General features: G+C 41.0%; 1 protein-coding gene across 2 annotated transcripts in view; it reads right to left on the bottom strand.

Moving 5' to 3' along the window:
- Positions 1-15945, bottom strand: part of PPP2R3B (protein phosphatase 2 regulatory subunit B''beta) — a 57505-nt gene extending 41560 nt beyond the window's left edge. Inside the window, exons 1-2 of one of the 2 annotated variants that reach the window (XM_054813810.1) lie at positions 15892-15945; positions 13760-14204 (exon numbers count right to left, since the gene is read on the bottom strand). In XM_054813810.1, coding sequence (XP_054669785.1) covers positions 13760-14101 — 342 coding nt within the window. In that variant the 5' untranslated portion in view covers positions 14102-14204; positions 15892-15945. Of the gene's footprint in view, positions 1-13759; positions 14205-15447; positions 15522-15891 lie in introns of those variants that run through there. The other variant, XM_054813811.1, reaches the window with a different exon arrangement.
- Between the last annotated feature and the right edge of the window lie 2984 nt (positions 15946-18929).

The following is an 18929-nucleotide window of genomic DNA, read 5'->3' as shown; positions in this document are numbered from 1 at the left end:
CAAAGATCAGAACATACACAATAGGAGTGTAATATTTATGTGGCTTTAACACAAAAACATTCAGGTGAGACAAAAATGAGGATCACTAATATTCTGGGTAATGTGGAAGAAATAGAAGCCTGAAGAATACCTTAAAAACACCCATAAGCATTTGACTACTAAAATGCAATTTCTTCTCAGAAGTATATACTGACCGTAGATTTAAAATCTTAAGAGATTATGGGGAACTGACTTCAAGTCTTTGGGGGGAAAAAAAAAAACAAACATCCAGGCATTACAGAAAGCTTCCAGGAAAGTTAAATATGTAATAAGATGTATCCAGCCATACAAAATCTTTAGTTGCTAGGGTCCAGTCTCCAACCCAGTACCATGTGAACCAAAGACGACAGAAAGCCTGTTTGGCCTTTGGAGACAGTTTAAATAAGGCTGAATGAGCAAGCTCAATGGCAACAGTGTGCAACCTAATAGAATCCCTCAGCCTGCGATGCTGCAGAAGTTAGAGCGGCTCCTGGGTTAACTGTGGAAAGAGAACTGTCAGATCTCCACAACAGTCAACTAAAAGGTTATGCAACTAGTGTAACCCTTTCCAAAAGTAACTGATTAGTGAGGGGCAGAACAGAGCAGTTAAGAGCAGATAACTAAGGCAAGGCAGCATCTTTATCGATATAGAAAAAAGATGAAACATCATCACTAAATATACTAAAGATATATTTCAGATGTTTAAAGTGGAAAAAAAGGCAGTATTAGTAAAAAAATAGTTCAGAAAGATACAAAAAATGCAGCTAATGATGCTAAGTGAGACACAGCTGCGATGAGGCAGGAAAGACAAAGAAGAAAGTATGTAAGTAAACTAAAAGACAGACAAATGAAAGCACCAATTCTTTGCTAGACAAGGAAAACAAGCAAACATGACAAAAAGCCCTGAAATGCTGGATTCATTTTTTGCTCAGTCTTCACAAAAGTTTGTGACTAGACTATGACCATTATTTAATATTTTCAAAAGTTATTTCTAGACCAGATAGTCCATACCTGGCCTTTGTTCTACTGAAAGATGCTGGAACTAGATGCCCCATTATTTGTATAGTTATTAGACATTTGATTGATGATTATTTGGTTCCCAACTCAGGCCAAAGCTCCACATTTCAGACTGAACTTCTAACAAATCTAACCTAATTTATGCAAAACTTATTGCATAACAGTAGCTGCAACCAACATCACACTTCAGTAAGCATAATGCTTGTTGACTTTACACTAGCCTGTAGATCTTTAATCCTGCAGACCAGCGGCAGCCTGTAGATCATGGTTGTAACAGCAGTTCTCAAGGTACTGAGTGAAAAACAAGGGGAGAGATTAGAAGGCAACGTTCATCTCAGATTTTATTTTGTGATCTACAAAGTGAGAAAACACAACTTAGGCTTGGCAGCATCTGCAGTACTTTTCTGCATAACACTATACATAGCAACGCCCAGTGTTGACACAGTCTAAATAAATGAATGAAGAATGACAATCCTTCTGTTCGGAAAGAATTCTAAAACTCCCACTCAAGTCTTCAAAAAGGCCCTTGCAGGGGAAAACCTCTTTATAGCAAAGGACTAAAGTCTCGGTTGTCTAAGTGTGTTATTTTACCTTATTACGAGCAACAAACAAAACATTCCCTTCTCAGGAGACTACAGTACACAGCAAGATTTACTGACCTTGAATTTTAGTAGAGCAGGTACTGTAAAACATGAAACATCTAGAGAATGGGAAAATATAATAATAAATGGGAAGTAGCAAAGGAAATTCTGCTTTTTATCCATATAACTGTCTAAGCAATCAAGAATATTAACATCTATAGAGAAGGCAGGGAGGAAACCCAATGATACTGATTGAATTCAATATTGAATTCACAAATATTGATTTTTATTTTCATTTCCCAAAGCCCCTGGCTCTATCCTGAGATAAGGATGCACAAAGTTGAAACCTATCCATCCTATACTGATGGATAAGAAAAGGGATTTAATGGGATCCCAAATAATCAGTTTTATAGAATCACAGAGTGGTAGGGGTTGGAAGGAACTCCTGGAAATCATATAGTCCAACCCCCCTGCTAAAGCAGGATCACCTACAGCAGGTTGCACAGGATCACGTCCAGGTGGGTTTTGAATCTCTCCAGAGAGGGAGACTCCACAGCCTCTCTGGGCAGCCTGTTCCACTGCTCGGTCACCCTCACAGTGAAGTTTTTTCTCATATTCAGGTGGAATTTCCTGTGTTCATTTGTGCCCATTGACCCTTGTCCTGTCACTGGGCACCACTGAAAAGAGTCTGGCCCCTTCCTCTTGACACCCATCCTTTAGATACTTAGATCCCCTCTCGGTCTTCTCTTCTCCAGGCTAAACAGACCCAGCTCTCTCAGCCTTTCCTCATACGAGAGATGCTCCAGTCCCCTCATCATCCTTGTAGCCCTCTGCTGGACTCTCCCCAGTAGTTCCCTGTCTTTCTTGAACTGGGGAGTCCAGAACTGGACACAGAACTCCAGATGTGGCCTCACCAGGGCAGAGTAGAGAGTGATAACCTCCCTTGATCTGCTGGCCACGCTCTTCTTAACGCGCCCCAGGATACCATTGGCCTTCTTGGCCATGAGGGCACATTGTTGGCTCATGGATAACTTGCTGTCCACCAGGACTCCCAGGTCCTTCTCCCCAGGGCTGCTTCCCAGCAAGTCAGCCCCTAACCTGTAACTGGTGCCTGGGGTTATTCTTCCCTAGGTGCAGGACCCTACACTTGCCCTTGTTGAACTTCATCAGGTTCCTCTCCACCCAACTCTCTAGCCTGTCCAGGTCTCACTGAATGGCAGCGCAGCCTACTGGTGTGCTGGTCACTCCTCCCAGTTTCGTAAGGTCAGCGAACTTGCTGAGGGTACACTCTATCCCCTTGTCCAGGTCATTGATGACTATGTTGAGTAAGACTGGACCCAGTACCGACCCCTGAGGCACACCACTAGCTACAGGCCTCCAACTAGACTGTACGCTGCTTATCACAACCCTCTGGGCTCTGCCATTCAGCCAGTTCTCAACCCACCTCACTGTCCACTCATCTAACCCACACTTCCTAAGCTTGCTTATGAGGATGTTACGAGAGACAGTGTCAAAAGCTCTGCTGAAGTCAAGGTAGACAACATCCACTGCTCTCCCTCCATCGACCCAGATGTGAGCTAGATTCTTAGTTCTTCAGACACTTACATAGCTTGCTTCTTGCTAGTAACTTCCCATTTCTAACTTCTCTGTACCGGAGGAGAACAAGAAGACAATGCACTTGTGAGCTGCACAGAATAACAAACTATTACTATCCATCTCCTTTGGATGGGAGTCACCCCTTTTCAGCAGTACACTGACAAAACCCAAGGGAGACAAAAGTCTACAATGTCTAGGTCACAGAAGGAATCAAGTTGTTATGCTTATACCCAGCTACCAACTACCCAAACATTGCTTTTAAGTTATTGATAGTGTTTTGAGTATGATGTGCTACACTGATAAACTGCTAGATGTTGTCACTGTATAGTTAAGAAACCTACCTTCACAGGGAGAAATTGATCCTTTGGCATTGGAAAGAAGTTCATATGAATCTGAGTCTAGATGCACTTTTTTTCTTGGAAGACGCAATGCCTCCCCCATAGAACATGCAGACAATTAAAAAAACACATGGAAAACTTGCATGCGCATGCCTTCTCTAACAATTATTTAAATTTTCCAATACTCTTGGATTAGACGGAGAAATGCCTGGAGGTTCTTTCCACAGTTGCTGGGAGAATCCAGAATTTTTAGGAGGCAAGACAGTGAATAAAAAGACACCAGTTAGATGCGAGATATATGGTCATGTTGGTAGCCCAGGAAAGATGGGCTGATCAGATTCTCTGCGCATTACCAAAAGAATGCCATGTATGTACACCACGCCATGGGCTGTTATCAGATTATAAGCAAGATAAGATACATGTCACCTTGCTATGATTACACTGCCTGGACTCCAAAGACATAGCATGGGCCTTTTTAGATTGCTAACTGCATCTGGCAGACTAACTTCAGCAAGCGTCAACACTAGATACTATAAAACTGAAGCCTGACAGTTAATGGATGGTTTATATTCCTGTCAGAACAATTCTCATGTTCTCTGCCATCTTAGGAAAACGTTATCAGTTTACATTTTACTTATTTGTATATAGCATAAACAGAGTTTTAATGGAAACAGGTTGTAGGAATCGTGCTCTACAGACGGAACCGATTTACTATTCGTAATCTTCAGATGACCCTGTTCATCAGATCATGAAAACCAGGTACACCCAAATTGTTGCTGCTGAGGTGGCTATTAAACAGAGAAAGACATAAGCAAAATATCTAGTACAGATTATACAAATTGAAGTCACAGTTGCTCTAATAAGATGCTGGGGTTTTACATTTTAAATGAACCATGATGCTACAGAGACTATCCACAGAGGAAGCTACAGTCTACAACATACACATTTATAACTTTACCAAGTTAAGCCTCTGAATAGCAGAACAGGTTGAAATGAAGAATCAGTTCAGGCTGATTTGGAATGCCACTGAGGTTTTCCTACAGGAGACAGCAGCTTTTATAACAGAGTCTAATGTTATGCATTATGCAACTTTTTAAAGTCCCACAGGTCATTTTGGATGTTTAGTCATTTCTACATTGGTATTATTTACCTTGTGTCACCTTAATTTAAAAGTTGACAGAGTAATCTGGTATAAAGAACATGAATGACAATGTTTTATAACTGTCCAGCAACTTATTTAAACATTGCACCAGCTGTTCAGTAATTCATCATTTTGACATGAACAGAATTTTCAATTAATCCTTTCAAAAACACATCTATATCTTGGAATTTCATCATTTCCAAAACTAGAATGATTGGTGTATGAAAGTACAACCACTACTTTAATTCCAGCATCACAGGCTAACACGACATGTAATTTAGTCCCTGAAATCACAAGACAATAATTTTGAGTCAGTGACAGCTGCAGGCCAGCTTCCTGCTTATGCTTTCGCTTGAGATTTCCTCTCCAAAGATCTTAAAGCAAAACCAACAAATTTGGAAGCTTAAGATAACAGACCTTGTTCTACAAGTCAGTCAGTAAGACTGCAAATTGTAATTTACCAACCAACAATGGGATTTCTGGTAGAACCCCTATAGACATTTACTCTTGAACTAACACTACTGTGTTGATCATGAATCAGTACAAAATCATTGCCGATACAGGAAATGGAGAGGCAACAGAAACTATACTGGTTTCTGCAGAGCTAAATGAAAAGCTATGCACTTCCAAACTTGCAAGCAGGGTGCAGTGGTAAAGGACAAAGCAAAGAAAGGCAGCAAAGCACAGATGCTGATCACTGGTAACCAACTGAGCTTTAGCTTCCAGTATAATAACAAAAGGGGGCAACCATTGCACATGAAGAAATAAGACTTAAGTAAGACAACTCAGAGGTATAACCACATAAATACATTGCCAGAACAGCAACAATACTCTTGACTAGCAATTTCCTCCATTCTCCATCACTGGAAGTCTTAAATTTTTTCAAACAGTCTAGAAGCTCTTTCTAAAATACTAAGCATAAATTTACTTGATAAACAAGCAAGTGGTCAGAATTTCAGGAGGTATTTTTTAGTGTGTTAACAGCAAGAAACACAACAAAATTGGTTATTTTTTGTTTAAAATCTTAAGTTACAAGAGAAGACTTGAAAAGTTTTTGCTGTAAATGATGACTATTCACAAAGATTATTAGTAGATCAAAGTAAGAAAAATCTAGCCCATCAATTTCTTAGTCAATGTATGCCATAAGGATGAGGATTACTTACAATATATCAGTGATGATCATATCTAGTAGAAATGTTTACAAAATCTAGAACACTAGCTGTTCATCAATACAAATCTAATTTCTAAACAGTTTTATTCCTTTAGAAGCTGTTTTCCTGGTTCTGCTGAATTCTAAAACCAGATCAAGTCAGGCCATTACGTAAACTCTACAAGCCTTGTTTTGTCAAGATAATGTCAAGGTGGGCCAACTGAACCTTGTTCACGGTGGGCAAATTTACAACTCCATTTTATAGATATTTTGTAATGTTTCCCTCATCACCCACTCATAAGGTCTTTCCCTGCATTCTCCTTGCAGAGAGGTTTATACAAATGTTGTGAAAGTCTCCTTGTAGTCTCCCAACTCATCTCATATGCTGCCTGAAGTCAGCCAGTTACTAGTAAGATCTGCATAGAACAAATACATAAGGCTATTTCCATATGAAATAAAACTAAGCAGTATGCACAAGGTTATTTAAGCACACATCCTAACAGCCCAAAGAGCCCATTATCCCTGCAAGTAAACTGAGGGCAAGGAATGCTGCACGGGTGACTCTATAGTTTCTAGCTTTTTTTTTTTTTTTAAACAGAATAGCGATTGCTATGCAAAAGGGGCACATCTAACATGAAGTACCAGAACACACTTTTAAAACCATCTCTCAGTCACTGGTTAGCTCTCTATGGATCCATTTTAAATTGTATCTGTTTGCAGAATACAATCTAATTTTATCTACCAAGATATTAGTACCATCTGGTTAACTTGAAGACAAGAACACCAGACTAATCCAACCCAACACAAAGGAGTTATTTACATATTAATGCCACAGTTAGAACATTAAATTTAGTAACCATTTGTTGTGGACTGCAGAAAATGAGAGCGCTTAACTGGTATCTTCTCAAACCAACGCAACTACTTAGGCAACTTAACTTTCACTGAATTTTTCAAGACAGTTGTGCGTACAAAGCCTCTAAGTTTGCAAGACTCAGCCATATACTATTACCACTGGTATTTTGTAGGTTTTTCTCATAACATTGCTTGCTGACCAGTTCTGTGCAGTCATTGACTAGGTCTGTCAGTGGACAAACTAGTTCACTGGATAAACTGCATTAATTATTTTGTAATGAAGCCCATACGTACTTTGGCCTCAAGCGTACTTCTTGCTGACAGTTAAGTGTAGGGCATATGGAGATGTTCTCAAAAATATAAGATGGGTTCTCAAGCATCACTGAAGAAAAAAAAAAAAAAAAGCTATCTCCACTATATCAATATCTAATTTCCTCCCAGACTAGTCACCTGTTAAAAGAATTAACTGTTTTAATGACTGATGTAAAGCTATAATTAAGCTGAAATGTTTTGAAAGACTGGGCAGAGAGAAGCAACTGGAAGTAATCATCTCATACAGCTATGATTTTTTGTTGGTTTGCTTTTAAGTGACAGTTACTCACACAGGAGAGAGTGCCTGTGATTAAGAAATTTCATCCACATATTTGAATTTGTCCTGTGTCAGGATTCAGGTGAATTTTAAATTTGAAGAAAGCCATGGATAATTCTGAATTCAATTTTTTTTCAGCACTAGAAATGCCGAAGCCTCTTAAGACTGGATGCAGCATAAGAAATATTTATGAGTTTCCAGTAGGACAGAAATATCTTCTCTTTCAAGTGCAACTGCCACTTTGAAAGAGGACAAAAGATCACTATTTCTTCTAACAAAGCACAATGTGTAAACAGAATTAATACTACTGCTAAGAAAAGTGTAACACTTATGTCACAGGGCACAAGATGCAGTTAGAATAAGGAGCACTAGCAAAAAGCTACAACAGTGAATAACTTTCAGTTTCTCATTTATACATAAAATGAATAGCTAGTTCTCTAATCAGGACAAGGATTCTTCTATTCCAAGCTTTTCAGTACAGCAAAGCTTAAGAACACCACCACAACATACTAGCAGTGCTGCTTATGCTGACTACTATTATTTCACCACACTTGAAACTATGATTTTCTAGGAACACCTACAGCTGCACTCTTCCAGACCTTAATATGAACTTCTGGCTGTCCTTCCTTTATTGGCACCATAGAAGGACCTTTATTGTGAACACATTAGTGCTGACATCTGTCATACTACCCTCTTATCATCATAAGAGTACATCAGTTTGATACCAGGTTATTTACAGTCTGCCTTTAAGTCACGGGCTTGAGTTGGAAGCCAAGTCCACCGTTCTCCCCACTTAGTGATGGGACACAGTACTATTAACACTAGCTTTGCATAACACAGGGTTTGGGAGCATATGCGCTAGACCACGCCCAGTCCTGCACAGCGTAATCTGGTGTGCAGTGCAATTCTAATACAGTTTACGCAACCCAGACTTAGTAGTTAACATTGCTTCTAGTGTTAAACTTTACTAGGTGGCAACTCAGATGCATACAACATTTAAGAACAGACACTTGAAACATCAAGGCCAACATCAAAGCTTAATAATTACTTAAGTGAAAAGCTCACAGGATTCAAACACTGTCATTCCTTTTAGTTTTCTGATGTTTTATGAACATAGGTTCTCTCCTTGCTAGTAGAAGGTGGTCCTCCAAAAAAGACTTACAGCACACTCGCAGAACATGGAGATAGTCCACCACTGGTCTAACAGATGCAATGTAAGCCTTGCTACCCTCTAACTCAAGTCCTCGGAAGAACTCGCTTGTTCCAAAAAGCAACTGTTAAATGTTATTATGCTCAAATTTCTGTCAACATTAAAAGGCTTCATTCTAGTCTCCCTTTAAACTAAAATGGATTCTAGTAGTACCACTCCATTTGAATCAAATAACTGGTAACAAATATTTGGCAAGAATGGTGGTGATGAAAAAAACCTACGCAGCAATATAGTAAAGTAGTAAAAAAGTTACTAATTACAGAAATACAAGACAATGAGCTTTAATAATTATCACAGGATAACAGGCAGGAACAGTATGCTTATCAAGCAAAGAATCTACAGAAACCAATCCAAGAAGTGTCTTTATATCAAAGGTTGACCCTGCAGAGAAACGGAAAATAACTTTGAAGTACTTCAGATCATATCACATTCTCTCTGCACCACCACCCCCCAAAATGCCCATAGGGAATTCTGTGAATTGTTTCCCCAGATGCCTTGCACACCAGCTGGTTAGGATTAAACATCTTGCCTGCGGCATCTTTTAGGCCTTGAGGCCTGGCATTTTTGACAATGTGATGAACAGTGTACAATTGTGTATACCCCATATGTTTAAGATAATCTAGAGTGCCAGAAACACTGTTAAATCCATGTACAGTAGTGATAAGGGTTAGAAGAAAGCCATGACAGCTACTCCTCAAGTTTTAAAGTTAACAGCTCTAGAATTTCCTTTCTGTACAAGAATACACTCATAAAATATTCAAGACAAATTTGAATTAACTGTCTTAAAACTAAGATTGTTTTCTATGCCTCTGATTTTCTGTTATTTTAATACATTACATACAAATCACAAGCCAACTTGCAGAATACAGAGGGCTAGCAAGCACTTCATATAATGAAGATGACCAGGACTTTGCAATGACAGTATTTGTACAACACACGAAGTCAGACACTGACTTCACTCTGAATGACAACATGCAAGTGAAGGGGAAGTATATCCCCTAAAAGAAAAAAAAAAACCCACAACATACCCTAAACAAACACTGTTTTGTTTTCACTTACACTAAAACACACCATAAAAGGAATTGTCATGGTAGAGTTCTGTCCAGATTTCAAAATGTGTATGTGGATTAAGCCTGAATTACTGTTTTTCCAGAACCTGGCTTTAAGTGCCCTGTCCAGATTAAAAAATTCCTGTTTGAAGCACCTCAGCTTTTTGATCATCTTTAACATAAAGACCACATCGGTGCTTTCATTATCTGAGAAATTACTTTGGACTCGCTAATCAGTGGAAGACTTCAACTGTCTTGAAAGACAGCAAATTCTCCTCTAACAAGACATTAGTGTTTCAGCAAAAACACATGGCAACTTCTGAATTTTGGATAAAAATATAACCCTCAAACTTCAATTACAAGCTAACCTCTGCAAAACAGAAAAGATCTCCTTGAATACAATAGCTCCCAGCTACAGTGCTTTTAATGCTTGTTGCAAGTTTAACCCAGTAGGCAGCTAAAACAGCCACACAGGCCTCCCCAATGGGATGGGGAGAATCAAAAAGAGAAAAGGTAAAACTTGTGGGTTGAGATAAAGACAGTTTAAGAGGACAGAAAAGGAAGAGGAGAATAATAACAATAATGATAAAAGAGTATACAAAACAAGTGATGCACAGCACAATTGCTCACCACCTGGAACCGATGCTCAGCTAGTTCCTGAGCTGCACTGCCTCCCGGCCAGTTCCCCCAGTTATAGAAAGAGTATGACATCATCTGGTATGGAATATCCCTTTGGCCAGCTGTCCTGACTGTGTCCCCTCCCAGCTTCGTGGGTGCCCCCCACCTTCTCCTTGGCAGGCCGGTATGAGAAGCTGGAAAAGTCCTTGACTGCTTGGCAACAACTAAAATCTCAGTATGCTGTCAGCATTACTCTCATCCTAAATCCAAAACACAGCGCTACACCAGCTGCTAGGAAGGAAATCAACTCTATCCCAGCTGAAACCAGGGACAATGCTGTTTAACAGTTGCCATTAGAACACTCACTGTTTTGCTCATATGCTACTGTTTAAGGTGTTAAAGATTAAATATCTAATTAGTTTCAAGACTGGCCTTCCAAGAATGCTTCCCATTCTGCAAAACATGTTTTTCTAACAAGTACAGTAACTGTAGCATGAAAGTGGTTTCCTACACATTCGTACTTACTACCTAGTAATAACATGAGGATGACAGTATTCTGTTATCAGCTTTATTGTTTGGTGTCCTTCAAAAAATTTGCAGGAACATTTTAAGGAACAGGAAAAGGTGTACAGCAACCTTACCCATAATCAAATGTAGTAATTCAGCTCCGTAATACTGAAAATGTATCCTGCCAAAGTGAGTTTACTGCTTGTACACTGCATTATGAGAATTCCTATATACAGTAAGAAAGAGTTCAGTAAGATGCCTAAGTGGACTTATATAGTCCTAAAAGAAATAATTCTCCAGTTCTTTATGGCTGGATGTAAAAGCCATTTCCTAATATCACCCTCAGGCACACAGAGTTAAGCACCTTAACTTTTACCATTTTCTAGGACTGCTATTTAGAATTTAAATCTGTATTACTTGACCTACAGTACAAGCTTAGGTTTTTTTTAAAAAGCTATCAAACATTTTCTTCCATTTATAGAAACAAGACAAGGACCTCAAACTTAAACTCAAATGAGCTAGATAAAACCATTGTGGCTCGATTTGTAAGCCATGATGAAATGCACAAAACCAGATGCATTACTTTTGACACTGCAGTGGGTAGTTTATGGAGGTACAAGAAGGAAGAGGGGTATATTTTGCTTTCCATGAGAAAATACACTGTCATGGCAGAACATGCAATTATGCAACTCTTGGTGGTATTTTAAGAGCTGATGCCTGCTGCAAATGTAGTTTATACTTCTTAAAGATTAGGAAACTTTTGGATGAAGCTTCAGTTCAGCAGAATAATAAAGCCACAAATAAATTTCTTATTGCTTAGAAACTTCCCCCTGCCCAACTTCTTGAAAAAAAAAAAAAAAAACCAAAACCAAACCAACCACCAAACAATAAAACCCAACAACCTAACCCTCTAGGTTCTCTCTCAGCACTATACAAACAATTCCAATTAAGTAAAGAATGTTACTCTTCATTAATCTCTTTTAGTAGTTCTTTATGAGATCTACTCAAAGCGATCAACCCGGACACACAAAGAGAAATTGCAGTACATGAGTTAGCGATCAAGTACATCAAGTAACAATGGCTTTTAATGGATACTCTCCCTTTGCTCGCTTTTATCCAATACAATAACCTGAGCACCTGCTAACTTTCTACATTTCACTAGAACAGGAAATATAATGGCATGAACATAAAGAAAAAAATTAGTAAATCAATTGTCATGCCCTGCTGTCTGGCTAGTGATTACACATAAAATACAAGTCCCTATCATTATAAAGTAAATCTAGACAAACTTTAGACTGGAAGTGTGATGTCTTGAAACTAAGTGGGGACTCCAAGTTGTCAAGCTAGATTTGAAAATTAATATTTATGAAATCAAGGCAACACCTCAGATTAAATGTTTTAGTGCAAAACAGTAGTCAGTTGTTACTCCTGTGGGTCAAAAGGTAAGTATATACATTGAATACACACCAATAACAGACAAGAACTAACTAACTTTTAAACATCCTCAGCTCTAACCTCTCTACCTTAGCAACCTCAGAAGGTTTCCCTGGGACCCTGGGAGGTTTAGCCAGTGTATTGAGTTAGACAAAGTATGTAGAGTGATTGGGAGTGATGACCACTTACAACTTACCAGTATTATTAAATGATATGAATTTATAGTCCTATAGGAGAAACAGCATGCTTCTTAACTCCTTTGATATAAAGCAGATCATATATGCAATGCTTAGTTTTGTCAGTCCCCACATCATTTTCTAACCAGTTTTAGTTTTTACAATTTATGAAAAGGGCTAGAAATTAGATTGAACAGAACTGCAAGTTTAAAAAAAACACTCTGGTTGGGGGCAGGGGTGTCACTCTTGCACAGAGAGCATTGTCTGTTATAAATCAAGACCTTCTTAGAAAGGAAGCACTGAGTGTACCATGCAGTACCAAAGCAATTAGTTTGTTAATATGCAGATTCAGTGGAGCCAAATTTGAGTCTTGTACTAACAATAGTGCCTGGTATCATCAGACAAAGGAATATTTGCAGTCAAGGCAGTTATAAAAAACCCACACTGAAAACAAACACAGGGGCTTACATTTATCCACAATTATATTGCATTTAACAGTAGAAGGGCCTGTTGTGGAACGCATGGCATCTGAAGCATCAACACCTGATTTGGGTTACCTCTGGCAAAACAAGATGTATCCAGCAACTGTGATCTATTTAGTTTACTAAATAGCTTTTCTAAACTACTACATGTAATAGAATGCTAGATTTTTCTTTTATATAAGGACAGATGTATTTCATGAATGACACCTGGTTAGTCATGGCTATCTGACCTATCTGCCTAAGTTTTGGCTTTTACAATTAGTTCTCTTTCATTCTCCAGCTCTAAATATAGGTTCTCCCCCACACTGGACACTGCTTAGTGGACACAAGGACAGTATTGAAGCCTACCTTTTTAATATAAGGATATTTCTAGCTTTTCCACCATTTCTATTTTGTTCACGCCTGTTAAGAAATGCAAGAATACAGAATACTAACCCTAACCTTATTGCATAGGAGAGGCAATACTTCAGAAAGCAAGAATCACTTAGTTTGATTTTTTTCTTATCTATGCTGCACCCACTGAAGCAAACATAACATGCAAAAACAGATTAGTTGCAACAAAAGTCAGTATTGCATGATGTTTGAAATTATAGCTCAAAACCAGGGCAGATACACCAAATCCAGTCAGCTGTACTGGATATAGAATTTTTAAGATGCCTTCCCCTCTGCAGTTTTAAAGAGCAAGGGCAATATTTCCCTGGCCAGAAAAGTTATTTGAAATAGAAAACAATTCATTTTTTCATTTTGTGTCAGGCATGGATAGCTTATAAAAAGCAACAGAGCTGCAAGGAGCCAAGACAGTCTTTTGGAAGTTTAGGCCACCTAGCCAACAACACTAATGACACACAAACATTGACATTTTATGTTCAGTGCTGCTGCTTTACTCCACTCCCGACACCTCCTGTGGGGAAACTAATTATTTGCATAATTTGCCAATAGCACAAATACAAGATTCATGTCTATTTAAACAAATAGATCTAATAAGTAAGAAACAAACTTACTACTTTGGTTCCTGAGGATCGACGTGTTGCTCTAACATTAGAAGCGTTCCTTAGGCCAGCCGGAGTTGCCAATGGAAGAATAGTAGAAAGTTGAGGAGGATTGAAAGATAACAAAGGCAATCTGGTATCTCCTAATATGCATTGATTGGAATTTTTATTAGTCACCCTCTCATTTTTACTGTTTCCTGAATCTCCATTACCAATCTCTGTTTTCTCCTCATTCTTGATTCTTCTCAAGCAGTCCTTTAGCATCAACTGAGTTGCAGGCTGACTCAGCCAGCACAAAAAGAGTTCATCCACCTTCATTTTCAGTACAGGTTGCAGAACTTTCCCAGGTGACATTTTCTACCAGTATCCCTTTTTGTTGGATCAAATTCAAAATAAAAGTTCAACAATCATCTACTTATGCCACTTGACTTGCAGTGTTTCACAGACGCCAGAGTTCCTGTTAAAAAAAAATTTCATCTTACAGTTTTAACGAAGTTTTGATATTTATTCCCTCAAGATACCAACAGGTGTTGTGAGATACACACTAACACATAACTACAACATCATTTTGTAAGTGTAAGCTATTAAGCAGAGTCAAATCTAGGGGACAATTTCTTTTAAAAATCATACTGTGTATATGATGGAGACTAGAGAAAAAGAAACTGCACTCAGACTTTCTCAAAGAGCTATCTAACAAGTGTTCTCCAAGAACATGTATTAAAATACACATTTATTATGACAAATGCCTTGAAAAGACTTATAATTGAACCTGCTAAGAGCCAGAAGTCTAAGCAGTTTATGCAAAGCCTTAGTGATAATACAGTTAAGATTTAAGAAGCAAGCCTTTCAGTCAAAAGATTATGAGCTAAGAGCAAAGGCTCAAATTTCATTCTGAAGTCTGTGATTCTGATTTAAAATCTTGCACTGCATATTGCAGTGCAAGATACATTCCCATGAGTGATGCCCAGCTGAACTCCCAAAGATCCTTCCTCAGGATTTGATTTGCCTGCCCACTTGGTACCACACAGTCATTTGATATTTTAAGAACTAATCTATCTGACATTCACTTTTACAGTTTTTTAAAGGCAATGCAAAACCTGATGTGACTTGAGAACTGGGATAGTATGATTTCAGGTTCAGTTGATCACCTGAAATAAAGGGAATATGTATTTTTTTGAGATCCAGAGGACTAGAGCTAGATACTGAGACCAGAACCCAAGTTACTATCATCATCTCTACAATCAAATTACTTAGTGATCTGATACAGTTTAACTAAACTCTGTGCTTCCTCCTGTTTTTTCTTTTAAGCCTTTATCAATATTTGATCCATATGTAGAAGGCAACAGATAGGTAACCACTTTGCTGAAGAAGCCTTAAAATGAGCACTTGAACTTGGAAATGAACACCCAGCAGCAGGATGTACTATTAAAATCAAACCTCAGTCTTCACCCCATGACAAAACTATAAGCCTTACAGTACTGTGCCAGTTAAACTTTTTAAATCTCCGCCTTTAATAACTTCACAGTTGCTGAAACTGACAGTCACATCGCTTCACTAGCTGCTCAGACCGGCACTCGTACACCGTTCGCGGCTGTGCCAGCGAGCCGCAGGCAGCACCAGCCTGGCCTGGAAGCGAAGCGGTGCCCCCCAGCACCAGCGGCCCCCTCCCCAGACCGGCCGGGAAAGGCGGGCGGCCATACCGCCTGCCTCGGCAGGCCCGAGGGGAAAGGCCTGCCTCCCGCGGACCGTCGCAAAGCGGCGGGCACAGAGCCAGGCGCGGCCACAGCGCAGGATGACAGCGACCGCCCCCCGCGCCGGGGCCGCCGCCGTTCCCGCGGAGCTGGCAGCACTGAGGAAAGGCCGGCCCGGACCAGCCCCGCCGCGAGGGCCGGGCAGAGGGCGGCACCGCCCCCGGAGCGGGGAGGGGAGAGAAGGAGAGAGGAACCGCCGCCGCCACGCACCTGCTCCCCCTGGAGACGGCCGGCCGGCGGGCGCGCGGGTAGAGGGGCAAGCGCCCTCCTCGAGCAGTTCAGAAGCGACGTGGCTTAGCGCCGCTCCAGCGACCCCAAGGGGGATGCAAGAGACACGAGTGGGGCGCGCACCGCGATCGAGCCCAGCAGAAGCACACAGCCGCAGTCACTCACCTGCACCACACCGCGCCTCCCGCCGCTGCCTTCAAATCCGCGCCTCCTTCCGGCCCGCCCCGCACCGGAGGGTGCGCCCCGCCCCGCCCGCCGACATCTCGCGAGAGCTCCTCGCTCCCTCCCCGCCGGAGACGCGGCGGACGGTCACTATGGTAACGGGAGGAGGAGGGGCTCAGGAAGGGCACGCGGCGTTTTCTGCGTGCGTCGTGGTGTCACAGCGGAGGGTTGTGGTGGGTTTTCTTCCTCGACCCCTGCCTTCCCAGCAGCCTTTGCGGCGGCAGCGCGGTTTCGCCGTCGTCGAGTCGCTGTGGTGGCGCTTCCGTCAGAGGGGAGCGCGGGTCCGAGTGTCCGCACCCGTCACGGCGAGGTGCTGGGCGATGGGCACAGCCCCCCTCTCCCCCTGCCGTTGGGGAGCTGCCTGGCCTCGGCCTCGGCCTCGGCGCGGCCGGCAGCAGCGGCCGGCCGTTAGGAGCAGGGCGGGGACACTGAGGCGCTCGGGCTGGTCGTTCGGCCTCCCGCCCCAAAAGCTGCGGGGTGATCGGTAATCCTTCAGGTGCCCTGCTCTCCGCGCTGGGACGTGTGCGGTTCCCGAGGTGCCGCAGGGCTGCCTGCCTGCCTGCCCGCCCGTGTCGGCCTGGTCCCAGGGCCTCCCCAGTGCCATCACCTGAACGGAATTCCCGGGGTTGCTGTGACACCACCTCATTTTCTGACCTCTGGCTCACAGCGAGCTCCTTGCTGACTGTTTTTCTGAGAGGAGCTGGCAGAGTACGTGAGCTTACCTCTGCTTGTTCCAGCTGTTAAATCCTCTTCAAAGGAGAACACAAAATACTTGTGCACAAGTAATTGCTGTAGTTACCATTACTGTTACAGGATTACACATGAAAGGATGAGAGGGACAGTGGAGGCAGTAGCAAATAAAAAGATAACTCCCTTAATAAGAGAACAGCGTGTGCCAATCTTTGTGGCCCCTTTCTGCACTGGGTAACATAAACTGGAAATTTGGGGTTGCCAGCCTTCACGGGCACTCCTGCAAGGCTCTCTAGGTAGACATGGCAATGGGATTTTCATAGCCGAGCCTCACCCTAATATGACTTCTTTCCTTGGTATTTTGTACATCAGCAAGTTGTCTGTATTTTTACATCAGATCCCTACTTCCACTACTCTTTTCCTCATGTGGCTGTACTTTGGTTTGTTCCTTTCACATTCTTCCTTTACTATGACAGATGCTTCAAAGGTTTATGATAGGTTGTTATCACAAATTCTTGGAATGTTAGTACTGTGGAAGTGAGGCTGTATTAGAGATGATACCATTTACATCTTTCTGTTGTTTGAAGAGAAGCCCTAAAAATGCAGACAAGGTTAAAATAGGGTAAGTGAAGGAATGGACTTTCTTGGGTCTTGGAGGACACAGAGGTAAGAAAGGCCAGATGCCATGAGAGACATCTAGTACAGATCAATACAGTTATATTTTTATAATATTCAAAATAATATTATCTTCCAGCAAAAGCAGTGGTACTTTTGTAAGTATATCAGAGGGCTTTGACTTACTGCTGTAGACACTGAAATATGTTTTCACAAGTCTTAAAATGAGATTCTGCATTCATGGAAACCTGTAGAGTGTTGAAAGTTTTTGAGGGAGTCTCCACTTTTCAAAGCAGAGTAGTACTCTCTTTCCTGCCCATTGGTTGGTGAAGTTTAGAAATTATGTTTTTAGAAAACCAAAGTGGACAAAACAGCATTATTTTAAACTGGAGTAAAGCATTTAACATAACACAGAGGAAGCAGATGTCAAAATATGGATATATCTGCAAATAGTATGGAAGTATCTTTAAGGCAGGGAAAAAGAAAACAAAAACCTTGAGTTACAGATAGCAGCAAGATTTTTGGCTGAGAACTGAAGGGCTGAATTAAGAAGACTGATAGCAGAGCTACAGACATGGAACAAAGAGGACTTTTAAAACATTTTGAATGCCTTTGAAGCATTCCTTAGTGATGGTGTAGCCATCTGTTGATTGACATGTTGAAGACAGGTGGCAAGAAGGGGATCAGAGAGTGAGTTGACGGAATTGTAGAGTTGGATATCATCTGCATAGATATGATGCCCTTTGTTGAAACTAGCAATGAGGTCTCCCAGAGGAACGGGAGAAATAAGAAAAAAGAAACAAAAAAAAACCCCTCTGAGAAATACACACAGTTGCGGTATTCTCTCATTTATGCTAGTGTATATTCAAAGCAACACTAATTCTGACTTTAATACTAGAGTTTGTCATGATTAACATTGGTATGAGAGAGGAATCAATTTCATGTGTCTTCTGTTAAACAGAAAGTGCTTCGGGCATCATCACCAGGTCGTACTGATACTTGCAATTGACAGGGATATTTTGAAGGTGCCTCTGGATGGATCAGGTCTCCTCAGCAGTGTATCTACTGAGGGGTGTGCGTTTGTAGAGATATATGAACCCAAACTTGGCCAAAAGTGGAAGAATACGTAAAATGAACGTCTTTGTTCAGATTTTCCACCAAGAATTGAAACTTGAAATGCATTTTTGACTGCTATTTCCATGTTCTTGCTGGCATGGTAAGTACAGAAGTCGTACTTTTTCTATGTTGCTTTCTATGTATGGAAGACAGAAATATGTTCTATTGTGTTACAATTTATGGGAAGCGTATCTATCTGGTTTAAGGATGGGCTTTTTTAAAAGTCCATTAAATAATGATTAAATATAAAAGTACTGAGAGCACAATATCCAACTGATACCTGAAAGTTAAAGTAATGGGGTCGCACTTAGCACTGTTGTAAAAGATGCAGACTACACTTCAGATAAGGCAGGGCTCTGTTGAAGAAGTGCAAGAGAGTAGTGTATTGGTACAATTCATACCAATTAATGATAGGAGTGCTTGGGCCTAACTACACAGTGCAGTGGAGTTAGTACACCCACACTAGTATGTTCGTGTAGCGCAGCACCTCCCTTCATGTAGTGTGGGGAGGTGCTAACCCTGGTGCAGAAACTGAAGAGCCACACTGGCTTCCGGTTCTT

Source organism: Grus americana, chromosome 1 (assembly GCF_028858705.1).
Source record: "Grus americana isolate bGruAme1 chromosome 1, bGruAme1.mat, whole genome shotgun sequence".
NCBI lineage: Eukaryota > Metazoa > Chordata > Aves > Gruiformes > Gruidae > Grus > Grus americana.
This window is presented reverse-complemented; position numbering and strand designations above follow the sequence as displayed.